Genomic DNA, 19465 nt, shown 5'->3' on the forward strand with positions numbered 1-19465 from the left:
GAGAAGAAACTGGAGTGTGAGACGGAGGTTCATTCATAACTATATCAACTCTTCCATGGATTAAGTCAATTTGCTGCCTAAGGTGAGCAGTGGTCATTCCAATGATGGCAAATATATTTTCTTCCACCTTGGATAAGGTCATGGAGCCACACTCATCCATTTTTGATTAGGGCCTGTTGACTCTTGCAAACAAAAGCCAGGTGCATCAGGAGAATGGTGTAATGTATTTAAGGGATATAGCAATCTGGTGGAATAGCTAGGTGTAAATGCATGTTGTGAGATGTGGTTTGAAGGTTGCAGTACTGTTAAATGTGTGAGGACAAGTGCAGCTATGAATAATAGGTGTGGCTCATGTTTGATAGAGGTTGTTTGTAGGCAAGTGATGAGAAATTGGACTAGCGCATCAAATAGTTGGAGAGTTTTGTATGGCAGCTACTGAGAGGTGCTTTTTGAAGATATCTTCACTGACTTTGACTGGCCGTGTTAGGTCATTGAATCTTATTTGCTGTTTCACCCCGGGCATTAACTTCATGGGGATAAGGTCATGTAGGTACCTCTGACCCTATCACTTATGTGACTCCCTTGTCTTAGCAAGGTTGTCTGCAGGCCCCTTGTAGATGATCATTTCTCTATTGTCTGCATCTCTTCTATCAAAATGCCAAGTGCAGCACTGAAGTGCCCTGGAGCACTCTCTCCCCAGTTGCACTGTGATTTATTTTTCTTGCAGCTCTTTCGCAAAAACAGTTCCAAGAAATGCTGCAACCAGAATTCACTGCTTATTTTAGAGCTTAAAGAAATATGAAGCTCATCCAAACCTAAATCTCATCCCAAGGCATGCAGTCATTCAAATGGTGCATTTAGCATTGGTTACATGCAAACTAACATGCAACAAGAGGTTGGAGTGTTACCTGCATTGAAATTAAAGTGCATGGGATAGTTGCTCATCACAACACTGTTATCATGGGTTATCCAGTTCTGCATCCCTGCCACCGAAATTCTATATTCAAATTTAATAGGTTTGGAGAAAATTAAGATGATTGGGCAAAAAAAATCTAGAAAATTTATTGCAACTAATCAGAAAACATTGTAATTTCCTCAGCTACCCTTGTCAAAGCTGAACGATTAGAAGAGGCTAGGATGAAGGGAAAGGGCTCCTTACATGCAGACATGAATCTGCAATTGTGGTGATGTAGCGCAACACTTCAATGGTTTTGAAGTATCAGATGCTGGCAAATGATGTGTGCCATGCCAAGTTCAGCTCACTTGGTCAGCACTCGTGACATGCCTGCAAGAAGGTGCAGCCAAGATCCAGGCTACAGTAGACGTGCTCCTGCCCCTGCTTTATGTAAGCTTTATGTTGCTGGTAGTCACTGGTGATCTTACAGCAGATGGCACAGCTTGGCATTCTCCCCTCTGCTGACTCAGAGCCTGAGAAAGACAAGTTACCGCAGCCATTCCCTGCTGGGCTTTCCACAGCCTGCAGAAATGGTTAGTGGCAGCTTGGTAGGCGGCTCCAAACAGGCAAAGCCGATCACTTCAGCACGCCTTCTTTCATGCACCTCCGTGTAAAACATGACTTGCTGTGATTATGATGATTCTGAAGAGTGTTCCAGCTTAAAGGTGATGCAGGTACTTCTAATTATGATCTCACCTAAGGCTGCTGTTTAGTTGTCATTGGGAAGAAAAGCACTGATCCACAATGTCATTTGCTCCTTCACTGTGCAGGTATTAGGGTGCAGGTGTTGGACAGTGGGCTGCAATCACCTCTTGGGCCATTTGACATTCTTAGCAAACTTCTTGGCCCCTTTTCCTCTATCACATTTTCACCACTTATTCCTGGTTTCAGAACTTCAGTGCCAATGAAGGAAGCAACTGTGATAATCAACTAAGATAGTAAATAAATATTTACACCTGACACAAAGGTTCATGAGAATCTAAGTGCCACCTTAAAGCAAAAATAGCTACAAGACATGTATTACTCCTTAAAATTCATTTGCTTTTTATATAACTTTCTGCCTGTCATTAGACCTCATGCCCCTCCAAGATTCATTGTCATATTAAGACTCTGTACTCAACAGACCCCAAGTTCATGAAACAATATTGTGGCTTCAAAAACCTGCCTGCTCTTCACCTAGAAGTGAACAAGTGGAAAATTGGAACGACTGACTTTCATATTTTCATCAGCCTACTACCATGACAAATCTGGATGGTTACAGGATGCATATTAATCCATAATGTCAACAAAGCAAAAGCACATAGCATCTTATCATTAGATTGAGGCCTACACTTACCATTTGATAACTACTGAGTCAATGCAACAATTCATGTAATTAGACTGTTGTTAGATGCAATTTTTTTTGTAGGTTGTCATCAGAAAAAAACTGCCATATTTTCCACCACGCTGATAATAATCACAAATAGAATTGTAATCGGTTAAAATTCAAAGCAGCTAGATGCTATTGTTTCACCATTTCACAGACCTTCTGGATTGGTAAAGATTTTTGATTTGTCCTACATCTTAGTAATGACAATTTCACAGAACATATTGTCAACATAATTTAGTATAGCACTTTAGACATTTGTGTGATATACTTTTAGGCCTCAATTGCATGATAAATGTGCAGTTTAAAATGAGTGGCTATTATGAAGTTTTGCTAAAAAGATAAGTTTTAATGTAAAAGAAATCAATGGTGATTACATTTTAAGATAAAGTTATTCTATACTCTTGCACTGACACAAAGCGATTTTGGACAGAGAATATGTAAAGCACACTATTAGCCAAGCAGTACCAGAATCTCTTCTAGTGTTCTCTTTACACTGCTTTGAATTTCAATAATTTTACTGTGAAATCAGAGTTGGGAAAATTCACATTTTAAAAGTGCATGAAAATCCACTTTTAAATCCACGAAAGTCCTTGAAACGTTTATCTAAATGAAAAAGAATTTACGTGAAATCTGTTTCAACACTTTTTGGAGTTAGATTTCTTTATCCCAATGTTAAAAATTAGCAACTGGAGAAATGGACCTCTGTTCCTGTATTATAGCTATATGCACAGATTTCTTTATCTATTCTGCCATCTGTGCATCACAGCTGGCAACGATGGATCTCAGATTGTAACTACTGTATAACTACAGTCTTAAGTGACCGGAAGAGAAAAGCACATGCATCTGTCTTTTCTGATCTTCCAAAATGTCAGCGGTATTGGGAGATTGGTCATATGCGTGTATATATAGCGCTTTGCTTTGTGTGACAATACTGTTATACACATGCAAGTTTCATGAAAGAGGAAATCAAACAAAAGAAAATGATTCAAATTTAATACATACACCCAGCAACTATATTATAGTATTTATCTAAAAGACGTAAAAGCATAAGGACATCCTAAAACAGGCTCAATTAAATGTATCTGTGATCTGATATAATTTGCGGCTATTAGCACAATTCTAAACAATTAAATATATAATGATTAGATAATTAGGAGATCTGTTTCTTCCTAACTCCTGTACAAATACAATGAGAGAAAATTGTGATTAATTGAAGGCAAATTTTTTTGTCAACCACAAAGTGGTTAGATTTGCAGTGCATTGTTTAACATGCAGAAAATGACAATTGTTGATAGAAGTGCAAAATGAAACTCCTGGCAGTTTGCAGAACTTTGCATGACTTTACAGTTTGACTACTGTTACAAAAGCAAGAGTGCAAAATATACCTTAAACCTCCCAAATACTCGTGTTTTTCAAATATTGTGATGTCTGAATAGCCCAATCGAGCTAAAAAAGAAGCACAACTGATACTGGCAGGTCCACATCCGATCAGGGCTATTTTAGCATGGAAGCTCTCAGGTAATTCTTCAGAAGGTGGAAGTGATGAATTACGAATCTGACGAATTTTCATCTCTTTGAACACCTAAGTATAGAAAAGAACAAAACACTAAAATTAATAATGTGTTTTGTTCTGTTTCATCAAAAGACATTTGAAAAACTAATCATCCTCAATGGTTTTGTAAGAACGGCACTGATTGAATATATGTCTGAATATTGCAAATTATGGAATAACTGATTGAACATATCGTGTTAAGCATGCATTCCATGTCTATTGCTCATTCACATTCACATACAGACAAACCAATCAATTATGGAAAAATATTTTGGTGAGCAACTTTGTAGGTATCATCATATTAGTGTCTCCAAAACTATTGATTCACTTTAAAGGTTAAACATCAGAGGTCAAAAGGCTTTGAAGTAACCTCATGCATGTAAATTATGCTTTGAATGTTGAGTTCAGGGAACAAGCAGCAACATCTAAGTACTAAGCATGAAAGAGCTATTTGATCTCAGTGAACAAAGCATCCATGTTATCCTCACCTCCCCAGTAATAGCATGTTTCACCAGATTCTAATCGAGAGGTTTCTTTTCCTCTGGGGAACATGATGTTAATTTCTTCATCTTGATAATTCCATTAGTGGTGGTACTGAGGTACAGGTTGATTGGAACTAAGTGAGTCTGTCAAACAGCATGTAAACCCTCTGTGACAATGAGCAGCTACAAAGGCGACTATGTGTCCAGAAGAGCTCTCAAACTGCAGTTATGTTAACACTTCTGTGTCAGTGAAATGTAAATTTTGGTGTGTATTGTCATTAATGTGGCAACATAAATTGGGAATAAGTTTTAAAATTGGACACTCTACAGTGCCTGAAGCAAAAATTATGACACTCTGTTGCAAGCAGTCTAGCACCTGTAAAAGCATATTTCAAAAGTTCTTGGGTAGTTCCAGTTAGGTTCTGGACAAAACTGAAACTTGTGTACTTACTATATTGAAAATTAACATCAGGGTACAGTAATCCAACTATTGGCATATAAGCCATCTAGGATTCTCCAGTTACAAAGTTCAGTGTGAGATACAGTCAGTAATGTAACTGAGCATAAAATAATAGGCATTGCACTAAGAACAGTGTGATAGAATTGCAAACTTAAACCCGTTTCACTGTTTCAATAAATATTTACCTTGATTATATTAAAAGGCAATAACCAGCATTTAAATATTGCCTTTAATGTAGCAAGGGACTTCACAGGAGGGTGATCAGTCAAAATGTGTCACCACAGGAAGGTGATCCATCAAAATGTGTCACTGAGCCATGTAAAACTGAATTAAGAGAGGTGACCAAAAGCTTGTTTCAAAGAGGTAGACTTCAAATGGTATCTCTGTTAGTGGAGCGAGAGGTAGAGAGGTTTGAAGAGAAATTCCAGAATTTGCTGTCTTGTGATTTTTGCTAGTCACACAACACCAGGTTATAGTCCAACAAGTTTATTTGAAATCTTTCAGAGCTCTGCTCCTTTGTCAGGTGAAGGGACACTGGTCTGAAAGCTTATGGTTTCAAATAAACCTGCTGGACTATAACCTGGTGTTGTGTGACTTCTGACCTTGTCTAACCCCAGTTCAACACCAGCACTCTCCACACTGTTTTTTTTTGGATAAAGCTTAATGCACCAAATTGTTTTGACAACATTTTTAGGTAATATATACTAGCTTTGATATTTTGAAGTTTTGAAAATAGTCAACAAAGAAGTATTGATAAAAATCAAGTGCTATTCCACTTTTCATGCTCTTTATATGATTATGAAGTCAGGAAATGTATTCTCAAAAAAAAGCTAACTTTTTTCAGTTGTAGGTGCTCATCTAGTCATAAACTCTTCTTATTCTTTGAATTTATTTCTACACTAGGGATTAAATGTCAGATAGCAATTCAACCACACTTTTCAGCATCATACTTGAATACGTCTGTGTTTAGCTATTAAAATGCAATTGCATTACTGAAATATATTGTGGTGTTAGGAAGACAAGACTGGATATACAGGTGCCAATCAGTATGGAAGTAGAGAGATCTGAAACTTTGTCACATAGCGTACATGCTGTTTTGCCTACGCTATCCTACCTCTGGGTCATTTTCCTGGATGCAACATTGTGATACATATGGGAAGAATCTTATGTTTTCTCGTTAAGTATGAATCATGTCAAGTTTGATGGTATGAAACTTGCTGTGGGGCTGAGCAAGTTGTCTCAGTCTCTATTACCAAACCAACACAACTGTAATTCCGTAAATGTGTGAACAGATGTCCAGTGCATAATTAAGATTGTGTGTATTATTTCTCTTTGTAGGTTTCTGCCTTTTTAAACAAATATGAAAGTAAAGGGCAGTGCAGTGTTTGCTTATTTCTTTTACTGGTTTTACTTCTCTCTCACTGTATCTTGGCCCCCTTTTTTGGTTGTGTTTCCCTTCATTTTTCACGTTGTCACTCCTTTAATAGCCCAGTTTCCTTGGAAAATGTTACTTTAAGAATTGTAGGCTTCTAATTTAAGAATTGCAGACTTATCATTGCAGTTTATGCCTGTTAGTGGTGTTCATGCCAAATAAGGAATGATGACATCACATGAGCTTTTTTTAAATTTTACTGCTAATCTGAAGGAAGAAAATGGCAGAGCCAGGTAATGTCGGAACATTACAAAACTTCTTCATATAGAAAATCAAGCTTTTTGTATTTTAAAACTATATTTTTTTTAGGAGCACTGTGGAGCTGTGCAATTAGGACCTTTGAACTGACGATTTTATAAAATCTTAACTGCAGGCTCTTGTTTCATTTCAAGAGAATTGCATGCTCACTGCGTAACCTTTAGTATTGCTTGCATTTGTAAATTCAATTGTTTTACTTTTAAGCAAAGACACTTTTTTTATTTTACCTTGGATGTTAATGAAATTGAAATTAGCCCTATCTTTTTGCAAGTCTGCTCCATCTTTCAATCTCTACAGTTGTCCGTGCTCACAGAAACTAATGCTGCTGATTATCCAATTTCTCAGATCCATGACTATTGTTCAGTTCGTCTTCAATTAGTTCTCCAAATATCTACCAAGATTTTGAGTCAGCTATTTTTGCCTCTAGCAGGATATTTCATGTAATGTATCAACACTTGCGTTCTCCCCATAACATAAGTATCTAGGCATGAATAACATGATGTTGAAGAATCCAACAGACATTTATCACAACTCAACATTATATACAATCATTATATTTTTTGAGTACATCAGCAACTGGGTTAAACTCAAGATATTAGCAACAACAAATAAGAATGCTTGTGGTAGCATATCATTGCTTTGTGTGATCTCTGAGTAAGTCTTTTGAGAGTTTGAGACTTTTATACATTCTATGATCTAGTGACGATATTCTGATCATGTTTGTTACAGGTGCACTAACATACTGACTGTGAAACACAATGATAACTGGGGATCACATTTGTCATAATTGGAGTTCCTCATGATCAATAATACTTGCCATATTTGTACGATTTGCTGGTCCCTAAAACTAGGCCTCAGATTACTTGGTCTTTTCCTAAGTGTAGCCAGTAGCCTCCTGTCACTTATCCTGGTAATCACATGTCCCAAGTGTCTGTGTTTGTTCTGGGCAGGGCTAGAGTTCGGCACAAAGATGGAGTGCATTTTTGAGCAGTATCCTGTGAGAATTACGTTAGCCTGTTTTTCATGCTTGACTCTTTCACGCCATTCTCCACAAACCAGCAAGTGGAATGGTAACTTGAACATTCTGGAGCATTCAAGATCCTTGCATTTTTTTGACATTTATTACAAATGACTGAATGTAGAGCCATAGCAGACTATGTGGAGAAGCTACAGCTCCATGAGAAAATAGCGATTGATAGCCTTAAGTATAATCCACAAATGTAGTATATCGAATCAAGTAATGAAACTAAAATGCTTCATTACTAATCCTTTCTAGTTTTAAGAGAACTACAAACCTTATTATAAGACAGACTAAAGTCACAAATCAAGTCCAAGTTATTACTTGTACTTCTTCTCTAAACACTATTCATTTTGCTATTGGATGTATCACAACTATGACACCTATTATAAGCCTAATCTTCTTTCTTTATGTAAGCCTATATTTCTAATACTGAATCTGACATTTATCATGCAGACGGACTAGCTGCACAATAGGCAGCCACAATCATCACTACTTTACCGGTATTAGGTGACAGACGTTCACTGTCAAAAGCACCACATCTGCAATAACAGACACCCTACAGTTGTCATTAATACTATCACTGGTTTTGGTGCGAGGTACTCCATCACATGTTATGTCAGTATGTTCTGCAAAAGCCTATCTTTTTCCTCTGCCATCATTAATATAAGACTAAATAAATATGCTGAACCTTGCCATAAGCTGGTACAAGATTCATACAGAGAGTTTTCATTATGATCTTCATTTAAATGTGCAGAGCCTTCTAAACAGCAGAAATTCTGTAGAAGTTGAAGTAATCTCTAAAAGCACTGTATAATTTACTGTGAAGGAAGCTCTTGTCAAAATAAAGCAGGGTCTAAATTACTTTTGGTGATTATTAATATATGAGTGCTTAATGTGTTCCAACTAAATGATTTGGCACAGGCTTTAACCAGTTTATTTTGAATGCATTAGTGTCTCCATTAAAATAGAAAGATAAATTTGGTTGAATGTGATAAGCAATTCGTTTGTGGACATTAATTTCTATCTTATAGCACACAATAGTTTGCTTCATGAAGCCAAACAGAAAGTACTAGTTATGTCTAGATACTCTGGTTAGGCTGGCTGCTCAGCAATTTCACAATATTAATTCCAGCATTGTGATTATAGTCCATATAGTGGTTACAAGTATTTTGATTGTGTTAGCCAGCAAATCCAGATTATTTCAACAAATGCTTACCAGAAGTAGATAAGAGTATGTTTTTTCTCCACAACCCAAGAGTTATCTTAACTTTCACAAACATTCACAATCCATTTCACTCTCTGTGCAATTGTCAAAAAGGAATATGTTTTCACCACATCATTCCTCAGGGTACAGTAATTTACTTTTAGATTTTATTTTAAACAAGTCAGAAGGAAATACACACAATCAATGCTGATCCATTAGCCAACTGTCAAAAATTGATCAATCAGGAAAAATAGTTGTCAGAATTCTTTTCTTAAATATTAACTCCATAAAGCCACTGTTTGATTAGATCTGGCCATTCCAGAAAGAAATATATATTAATAAAGCAATGTTGTCTCCTACATTTTATATCTGCTTCACTAAACAGGTGAGCCATTTTTTTATGAAGCATATTAAATGTACATATGGTATCTGTTCCATATGGTAATGTAGCTCTTTAGAATAAATAGCATGAAATGAAACCAACACACAGTAAATACTTAATGCTGCTAAATCAGAATGCATGACACAAAATTTTATCAGAAAATGTCCAGTGCTTTCATGACATGAAAGTCGCTGTTTTTGTTCAATTCAGTGATCGGCTATATTAAAAACATGATTCTTAATTCATGGAATATAAATTTATTATAATATCAATTCATAAATGTTCACTGAATTATGATATTTACAATGGTGGGATACTCTTTACGTACCTCTATGGCAAACTGTTGTAATCCACCTATGTTAATCGCTCCTTCTTCAGTTGCATGTAAATTGCACCCTCCCACACAGAGGTCAGAGGTTGGGCATACCATCCCACAAGTTAGACCAAGGGGGTTGTCAGACAGAATAGTTTTGGCAGCTCCATAGTAGTTCTATTAATTAAGCAACATATAAAACAATAAAATTAGCTGATCAAGCATAAATGGTCTGAGTAAACATATCAACCTACTGTTCATTAATAACATTTAAATCAAAGAAAGGTATCTTATGAGAACATCAGGAAAAAAAAGTTGCTATTTACAGAGTAAAGATTTGTTTTAAAAGCTGTACCAGAACATGAAGGTAAGAAGTTGCAGTCGTCCAACAAGACCATAGACTGCTCTCGCATTAGAGAAAGAGAACAGGTGGTGGTTTAATGTGAGGGTTACCATCCCTCAGGCAAGAGGAGAGGTTGAGAGGGAAAGTCTTTTGTGGTACTCTCAGCTGATGCAGGAATTGAAATGAGCATCACTTTGCATCATAATTTGAAATGAACATGGTCAAAAACAAATTAAGAAGACAACCAGATAGGTTTATATACCAAAATGCAACATAAATACAGGTGTACATATCCTCACATATATATTAAAATGTATTTATGTTGAAGATGGTAGAATCCATATTTATACACTTGTAAAACATTTATGCCCTTGTAAAACATTTCAGTGATGGCATATTTTGTTCCAAGGTTGGCACTGACTTACATCAACATTACAACTGCCACACATGCCAGCTGCTTACATGCCAAATACACGACTTGTTTTTTCAAATAAATGGTGAGATGTCAAAGTCAAAGGGGCAAAACCTTGAATAGGGTGAAAATTGACTCTGGTTGGTTAGGGGTGCTGCCACAGTTAGCTCATCCCATTACACTTCTGCAGGGGGTTGGTGACAGTCAGTGCCAGCAGAGCAGTGTAGGTCAGTCGAGGTGTTCTGAATACATCCGTCTGGGGGCTTGCTGAATTTCCCTACAATGAAGCAAAGGGAAGTTTGGGATGATGAATGGTTGTGATCCCTGGAACAAACATGACACATGCAATACTGAGTTCATGAGCCTTGGGGAGATGCATGTGCAGTGGCAGAACATGAAGTAGTCCTGTTCTACACATAAACTAGGTCATGCAAATTCTTCCAGGCTATACAAATTGATCCAAACTTCCTACTTCATGCAGTTGCAATACTGTTGGTGTTGCACCCAGTGCATTTTCCTTAGAAAGGTGTCCTTTGTATTGAAGTGCAGGATGTATCAGGATATATATCACAGGACAAATAGATTCACATAATAGAGTCATAAAGTCGTAGAGTTACACAGCATGGAAACAGACCCTTCGGTCCAACTAGCCCAAGCCGAACATAATCTCAAACTAAACTAAACACCTGCCTCCAAACCTTTCCTTTTAATGTATTTATCCAAATGTCTTTTCAACATTGCAATTGTACATCCACCACTTCCTCAGGAAGTTCATTCGTCCTGTGTAAACAATTTGCCCCTCATACCTTTTTAAATCTCTCTCCTCTCACCTTAACAACGTGCTCTCTACTCTTGAAATCCCCCACCTAGGGAAAAGTCACCTACCATCAACCCTATCTATACCCCTCATGATTTTGTAAACTTCTATAAGGTCATAATATTTTGATCACATCTCTTCTTAAAAACTAAAATATTGTTACATGCATGTAACAATGGAATTACATCATATTGTAAGACTCGTGAGTGATCTGCGACCATTATTGCCGTAATTGAGAATTGTTTATTCTTACGATTGGAAATATTTGGATAATAAGGTGATTTTCATTTTTTGTAAAGAGACAAACTTACACGTACATCTCTTAGGGAACACAAACGTAAATGCTAAGGATCAGTGTTAGTTTTTCATGGCAGTAATAGGTCAAGTTCCATATTAAATTTCTGAAGGTAAAGCATATGCCTTTCAAGAAGCAAAGAGCCTAAGAGTATGATGGTAAAGTTTAGGAAATGAACTTTGAGAGTAAGGTAGTGCATATATGGAAACATTAATATATCTGTAAATTGTGCGCCCCCAGCGAAATGGGTTATCGAAAGAAATAAAGAGCTGTAACGCTGAAGCTGAGTGTGTTTGTTAATCGGCTGGGAAAGGTCTGAAGATGGAAAGATATAGCCCAAGATGGAAAAATTAAAGTGTATGACATCAGTGTTCAATTGACACTTCTGAATAACACTGAACATAGATTCTAACAAAAGAACATAAGGTAAGCTGAGAGCTTTGAAATGTATTATATAAGAGAAATACTAGGTGATCTGAGAGTGATGTACACTAAATTAATTAAGTTAACCTTCTGCACAGTAATTATATTTCAAAGATTGAAATAAAACAGTGTTTGTGTGGCATGGCTAAAGATTGCTACCTTCTGAGGCAAATTGAATTGGTTTCATGTGGCAAAAACAGCTTCCAAGTCCAAAGAGAAGTTAGGGCTGATACAGGAAGACTCAAAAAGAAAAAGAGTCAAAATAGCAGGATAGCAATGGCAGACCTTCGTGATAAGAATAGTAAACAGCTGTGTTACATTTCACTGACAAGATAGTTGGAACGTCTGATGGTTACAATACTTTATTCCTCAATGCTTTACATTCGTAATCGTGCTGAATATCTGTTCAATTGTTTCATCGACAGATCTATCATAAAATCCAATACTTCTTTCACAGAAAAAAGGATTAAAAAAAAAACATTTGGTTCATCATTGAAGTGAAGAGATAAGGCAAGTCTGAGGTTCAATTCCTTATTAATACCAAATCTCAGTTGGGATGTGCTTGAGGCACTGTCATTGCCCCGGGCATCCCTGGTTTACAATATTTCTATTGTTACAGAAATATCATTTATTACAATTAAAAATTAAAATGTACTTTAATTCTTCAAAAAATTAGCTGGTTGTTTTCATTATGTTGAATTTTCCTTTCAACATTTAAATGACTTTATTTTTAAAAAGCATGGAATTCCATCAACAGGGGGCCCTTATGTTAATTGGATGTTAAAATTCTTCTTGGAATTATATCAAAAACCATTGTCAATTTGTCTCACTTTGATCAACTGCAAAAGTTATTTGGTTACAGCTAAAATAAGTCACAGTCAGGTAAGATGAGGATTTTAAACTTTTGATTGAAGAGATAGCTTTCTACATGTGAAAACAAAATCAAATTTACCAGAAATCAAAGTCAGAAATACTACTAATGGTCAACGGTTTGCTCATTAACATGAAAATAAATTATAACCAACCTAAAACTACAGCACTGTATGAAAATAGTAATGGGTCATAAAATAAATTCCACATAGCAAGGCAAAAAAGATTCCCAAGAAGCAATCAACTATCTTACTTTTTTAAAATCATCAAAGTAATAGCTTTTTGCCTTTTGTAAGCTTACATTACCTATCTTTGATGGTTACATTCTCTCAACAAAAGTCTTGTCCTCTTTAATTTATTTGATCTCATCTCAAGCTTTAATAATTCTTCCATGTAATTTTTTCTAAGAAGCTCAGATTTACCTTGCATTCTGACACTTATTTTCCCTGCACAGTCTGTAATGCCAAATTCTGTCCAAGGTTTTTTTTTACTTCATTCTTGGATCATGCATATCACTGACATGCCTCTATTGTCCATCTTTATTTGCTGAGAAGGTAGCAATGGGCCTTCATCTTAGGGCTGCGTAGTGGCTCAGTGACTAGCACTCCTGCCTCATAGCACCATGGACCTGGATTTGATCCCACTCCTGAGCAACTGTCAGTATGGAGCTTCCACATTCTCCCTGAGTCTGCATGGGTTTCCTCCGGGTGCTCTGGTTTTCTCCCACAGTCTAAAGGAATGGAGGTTAGGTGGATTAGCCATGCTAAATTGTCCATAGTCCCTATTATGCAGGATAGGTGGTTTAGCCATGGCAAATGCAGAGTGACAGGGATGGGGTGGGTCTGGGTGGGATGCTCTTTGAAGAGTCGCTGTGGACCTCGATGGGCCGAATGGCCTTCCACACTGTAGGGATTTTATGATTTTATGTCACTGTGCAGTGGTTTAAGAAGTGAATGGCTTGATGGGTCAAGTCAGATTGCACTTAAAATCGACTGCACTTTAGTGGGCGTGGAGTCACACTAAGTTGAAGATTCTTCCAATAAAAAGGCAGAGAATAAGATGAGTTTTCAGCTTTCCAGCATCTCTATTGTTGATATTACAAATATGAAGTCTTCATTTTCAGATTTTATTTCAATTGCTTTCAAATTCTCAAATTTCTCCAATGGCATTTGAACTCACATTCCTTAAATTATTATTTTACTGAACTAATACTTTAAGTTAAAAATCACACAACACCAGGTTATAATCCAACATATTTATTTGGAAGCACTAGCTTTCAAAGCACTGCTCCTTCATCAACCACTTGATGAAAGAGCAGCGCTCCAAAAGTTAGAGCTTCCAAATAAATATGTTGGATTATAACCTGGTGTTGTGTGATTCTTAACTTAAAGTATTAGTTCAGTAAAATAATAATTTAGCGAGACAGAGAGAAAGCAAGAGAAAGCAAGAGAGAGTGGGATGGAGAACAGGGACTAGATTGGGTTGGGATATCTGGTCGGCATGGACAGGTTGGACTGAAGGCTCTGTTTCCATGCTGTACATCTCTATGACTCTATTCCAGCTTCTAAGGTCTCAAGCTAAACTTCTTCAGATGTTAATACATCCATTGTGTACGATTCTAAAACTGTACCTTAACGCAATTAGCAAGCTCAGATTTCAGTCATATGATATAGACAGGACTTTCAGGTGCTGACACCCAGTGCCGGATAAAACAAAGTTTCCTTTTGTTCATTTTGGTGGGCTAACAATGTACCTTTTCCTCCCTGGCAAATGATACAATGGCCCTTCATGATTTTCCTTTGTTCAGAGTTGACTGGGAGCAGACAGCTCATGGTCTTTGGATCAGCTTTAGCTAAAGACTCTGGAATTATAATCATGTGATCAGTTTAAGCGATTTGACCAGATAGTCCAAGATTGTCTAATTTTGAAGGCAATAATTTAGCATGTCAACGTAGAAGAGAACACTATCCTCTGGGATTTCTCTACATGCCCTCTGGCCATGAGACAAGACAGGAGGTGCAAAATGTGGATAAAGATTTCAGAGGCAGACAGGCTGAGGTAAAGAAACAGGTTGGAAATATTAACTGGTTGAAAGCAAGAGGCCTTGATGACAGAGTGAAGATTGGGTTGAAAGTTCAACTTAAGAGACATGTAGGACACTGTGACTGCAAATAGACTGGACAGGCAGCTTAAGTGCCTGGCAGGAGGATGGACTTAGTGGCTAAGGAACAATCAGACCCCCACCACCAGGGATATATTTCCCTCCCCACCCCTCTTCGCCTTCCGCAAAGACCGTTCCCTCCTTGACTACCTGGTCAGGTCCACGCCCCCCTACGACCCACCCTCCCATCCTGGCACTTTCCTCTGCCACCGCAGGAACTGTAAAACCTGTGCCCACACCTCCTCCCTCACCTCCATCCAAGGCCCTAAAGGAGCCTTCCACATCCATCAAAGTTTTACCTGCACATCCACTAATATCATCTATTGTATCCGTTGCTCCCGATGCAGTCTCCTCTACATTGGGGAGACTGGGCGCCTCCTAGCAGAGCGCTTTAGGGAACATCTCCGAGACACCCGCACCAATCAATCAAATCGCCCCGTGGCTCAACATTTCAACTCCCCCTCCCACTCTGCCGAGGATATGGAGGTGCTGGGCCTCCTCCACCGCCGCTCCCTCACCACCAGACGCCTGGAGGAAGAACGCCTCATCTTCCGCCTCGGAATACTTCAACCCCAGGGCATCAATGTGGATTTCAACAGTTTCCTCATTTCCCCTTCCCCCACCTCATCCTAGTTTCTAACCTCCAGCAACACGATCCCCTGACTTGTCCGGACTTGTCCGACCTGCCCAGCTCCTTTTCCACCTATCCACTCCACCCTCTCCTCCCTGACCTATCACCTTCATCTACTTCCCCACTGACCTATTGTACTCTATGCTACTCTCTCCCCACCCCCACCCTCCTCTAGCTTATCTCTCCACGCTTCAGGCTCTCTGCCTTTATTCCTGATGAAGGGCTTTTGCCCGAAACGTCGATTTTGCCTGTCCTCGGATGCTGCCTGAATTGCTGTGCTCTTCCAGCACCACTGATCCAGGCTAGGGAACAATGTTTGTCACAGAAGGCCAAAAGATAATGGTGTTTGTTTTATCCAGCATTGGTGTCAAAGAAGTAGTCTGATATCACAAAGGAGGTATGTCAGTGTACTTGTGAAACCAAATGTTCAGGTTGCTATGGACCAGACCAGACCCCCCTCAAAATATTTTAAGAATGTTGCCTAGATCCTAACTTTTTCCTATTTTAAAGGTAGGTGAAGTTCCAGATGTGATGGGGCTGGTCAAACTATTCAGCATGAAGCAAAACACATTTATTTAAACATGAAAGTTAAAATACAAATAAAAGAAAGGTGAATTTAGAATAACTTAACTACCAGAAAGCTTAAGCAAATAATAAATGCAGTACCTATTACTAATTAACTGTTCCAATATAGTAATATCCCACAAACACACCCCTGGGCAATAAGGTAAATTCAGACACAGATTCTTAAATGCTGTTCTCTAAAACAGGAAGAAAAAACATCAAGAGAAATTTCAGAGAAAGCAACAGCCTGGAATCATTCCCTGAAGCTTCCAACTCTTCGGAGACCCCAAACAGCCTCTGAAGCTAAAATTAAAAAAAAAACTAGAAAGCCTGGTCTGAGAAAGCTGGCTACACCCATTCAGGATGTTTTAAAAAAAAATCAAAGCCCTCCAAGCTGTTTACTTAAGCCATCTTCATTAATCAGTTTGCCACCTCCACCTTTACAACCTCTCTTCAAAAAATTCCAGAACAAAATAACTTTTTAAAGTGACAGTATCGTCACAAGGTTAAAAAGATTATTCAAACTCGCAGAGGAGAGCGAAAAGACGTTATCTGCAAATCTTTATTAGATCATGATAACTTCCCAGGGTTGTCCAGGATTGTCTTTGCAATGGCGTTATATTGAGACACATACTCTTGGGTAGCTTCAGCTTTATGGTTTGAAAGGGGAGATTACGAGTATGTAACATTGTTGGGGAGCTAATATGTATTATTGATGAAAATTGTCCTGACCTTTTTTTTCTATTTTAATACTGTAAGTTTATTCAAAGATTTAAAACTACTTACTTGAATTGTCAATTTGGACAACCAGATTCAAGGATTTTGTTTATCATTGGTGACCTTTAAGTGGCAATTGGATAGGTACATGGATAGGTGCTTAAGCTAGGAGAAATGTTTGGCACAATATCGTGGGTCGAAGGGCCTGTTCTGTGCTGTATTGTTCTATGTTCTAGATTTCATGTTTAATCAGCTTGGATAAATAAAAATGAAGCAACATAATATCCACACTTCTTATATAATTGAAGGGATCACATCTGGTTTAGATTTTTATACAAAAGTAAATGTTTAACACCAAAAGGTTTTTAAGTCCATGTGAACTCTGACATCATGAGCATGATATTCAATCTTTGGTACAAAAATGAAGTAAATGTACCATCCCAAACACCACCTTGTGGAAATTGAAAGCCAATCTCCTGAACTTGTTAAGCTATTGCAGCTTTGCTTTAGGGCTGTAATTTTGGTTAAGAGTGTAGTGCTGGAAAAGCACAGCAGGTCAGGCAGCATCCGAGGAGCAGGAGAATCGATGTTTCGGACATAACCCCTTCATCAGGAATGAAGGGCTTATGCCCAAAACGTTGATTCTCCTGCTCCTTGGATCCTGCCTGACCTACTGTGCTTTTCCAGCACTACACTCACAACTCTGAGATCCAGCATCTGCAGTCCTCACTTTCTCCTCCCTGTAATTTTGATTAAGCTCTATTTGACATCATTTATCTTTTACAGATAGACAAATATACCTACCTTATTTGCAATGCTTGTGATAAATGACTTTATGTCCAGATTAGTCGGACAGCTCTTCTGACAAGGAGCATCGGCACACTTGAGACACCTGGAATGTAAATTAATCTGGTCAAAAAACATCAATTACAAAAGTTGTTTCGACCAATCTGTGATTAAATTACCCTTTCTATCAGTTGAGCCAGACAAAAGTGAGAAATTGGAAAATTCTAACAAGCTGCAAATACGTATTGTCTTAAGCTGAAATATTTCTGTAGCCTTAAAAATTCATGGGTACAAATCAGAGCAATATTTCTCATTATTGTACACATATTAGAGACATCCATCAGGGGAAACAAAACTGTCAATAAATTGAATGACCAATATGTCAGGTTAAAGAATGCAGATAAAATCAATTGCAAATACTTTCCACAGATAGTTAAAAATAATTATTCAGAATTTCTTAAAATGGCATGACCAGAAGGTTAGACCAAACACCACGGCCTAATTTAAGAAAAATGTTAGCCTTCAGTGAGTAATGCCAACATTTCTGGAAAAGTGGTGCAATGTAAGTGGATACAATTGGGGCCATGAGGAAAACCTGATTTGGGTTATATTCCTTCAAGACCCTGTCTTATGCATGAAAATTAAAGTGTACAGATATCAAAATGTAATTTATTCACTTTGAGTAAAGAATATTATAAAAATAATGTAATCTTACAGAATTTTAAGGGTTTTTATGAGAATAACTCTGAAGCATTCCAAATTCAAAAGAATTACATTTTAGGTCTTAAAATGGATTATAAAGAGTGGGGAAAAGAGTCTCTACAGTGTGGAAGCAGGCCGTTCAGTCCATTAAGTCCACACCAACCTGCCGAAGACAATCCACCCAGACACACCCTGCCCCATCCCTGCATTTCACATGGTTACCCCTCCTAACCTTCACATCCCTGGACATTATTTGAAATTTAGCATGGCAATCCACCTAAGCTGCATATCCTTGGACTGTGGGAGGAAACCAGATGTCCAGAGGAAACCCATGCAGAATGTGCAAACTCCACACAGACAGTCACCCAAGGGTGGAATCAAACCCCAGGTCCCTAGTGCTGTGAGGCAGCAGTGCTAACCACTGAGCCACTGCACCTGCATTAAGTTCCACTCAATCTGATGACATCACACAGCTGGAGAAAAAGACTAGCAGGAGGATTCAACAGATAGAGTTGTGTCAACTCTGGTTCCTGGTGGTCTTTGTAATTATATCTAGAGAGTCAATGTAACCTTTACCTATTGTTAGCATAGAATATTGCATCTTATCTTTAAGAAAAGTTACTCTTCTCATTAGACTCCTCTACCAATACATATTAGACTCAGCATATAAAGGGGGATTTCTTGGAGAGTGAACAAGTAGTGTCTGTTTATATTATTCAGGCTTTCCATGGGCAGTGGGCACCATAGGGAATAGAGTGCATTCTCACCCCCAAGAAGAACATTTTAGTTTATATCTTGTAAATTTCCTTGGTGATCTTTGACCTTTGTTACAATGCCCTTTAGGCACTACTGGTCCTGTTTTTAGTTGAATTTGGTTAATTGATTTTGGTTAAAGATAGTGGAAGGAGGATTGGTGGCAGTAGTCTGCCAGGGTCGTAAACCTTCAGTGGTCAATACCACAATTACAGTCATTGCAGCGACTCCAAATTAAAGATAAAAAGTGTAAGAAACTGGTATATTCCAAAAGAAAGGTCTGAGAGAGTGGGGACTATGAGTTAGTGACTAATGCTTCTCACTCCTTATGACTTCTGCATTCAGCTTCTGTTGAAAAGTGGGTTGGAGTCAAGGTAATTATCGTAAAGTATCTCCATTCCTTAGCAACATTCTTCAGTAGTCAAGTCAGTCTTAACATTGTATTTGAACCTAAATTGAATCAGTCACAGCTGCACTCTAATATTACAGGGATGGTTTAATAAGGGTTTATAATCTGGATGGTTTTGGCACAGTTTCTTGGAGCAACCTCAAAATTGTGACAT

General features: G+C 37.9%; 1 protein-coding gene across 1 annotated transcript in view; it reads right to left on the reverse strand.

The window, feature by feature from the left end:
• Positions 1–19465, reverse strand: part of LOC122554210 (dihydropyrimidine dehydrogenase [NADP(+)]-like) — a 739011-nt gene that overhangs the window by 427190 nt on the left and 292356 nt on the right. The window contains exons 4-6 of the mRNA XM_043698867.2: positions 17466–17553; positions 9444–9605; positions 3710–3906 (exon numbers count right to left, since the gene is read on the reverse strand). Coding sequence (XP_043554802.2) covers positions 3710–3906; positions 9444–9605; positions 17466–17553 — 447 coding nt within the window. The remainder of the gene's footprint in view (positions 1–3709; positions 3907–9443; positions 9606–17465; positions 17554–19465) is intronic.

The sequence above is a fragment of the Chiloscyllium plagiosum genome, unplaced genomic scaffold (genome assembly GCF_037043375.1).
Source record: "Chiloscyllium plagiosum isolate Xiang-an unplaced genomic scaffold, Cpla_swu_hap1 HiC_scaffold_9, whole genome shotgun sequence".
NCBI lineage: Eukaryota > Metazoa > Chordata > Chondrichthyes > Orectolobiformes > Hemiscylliidae > Chiloscyllium > Chiloscyllium plagiosum.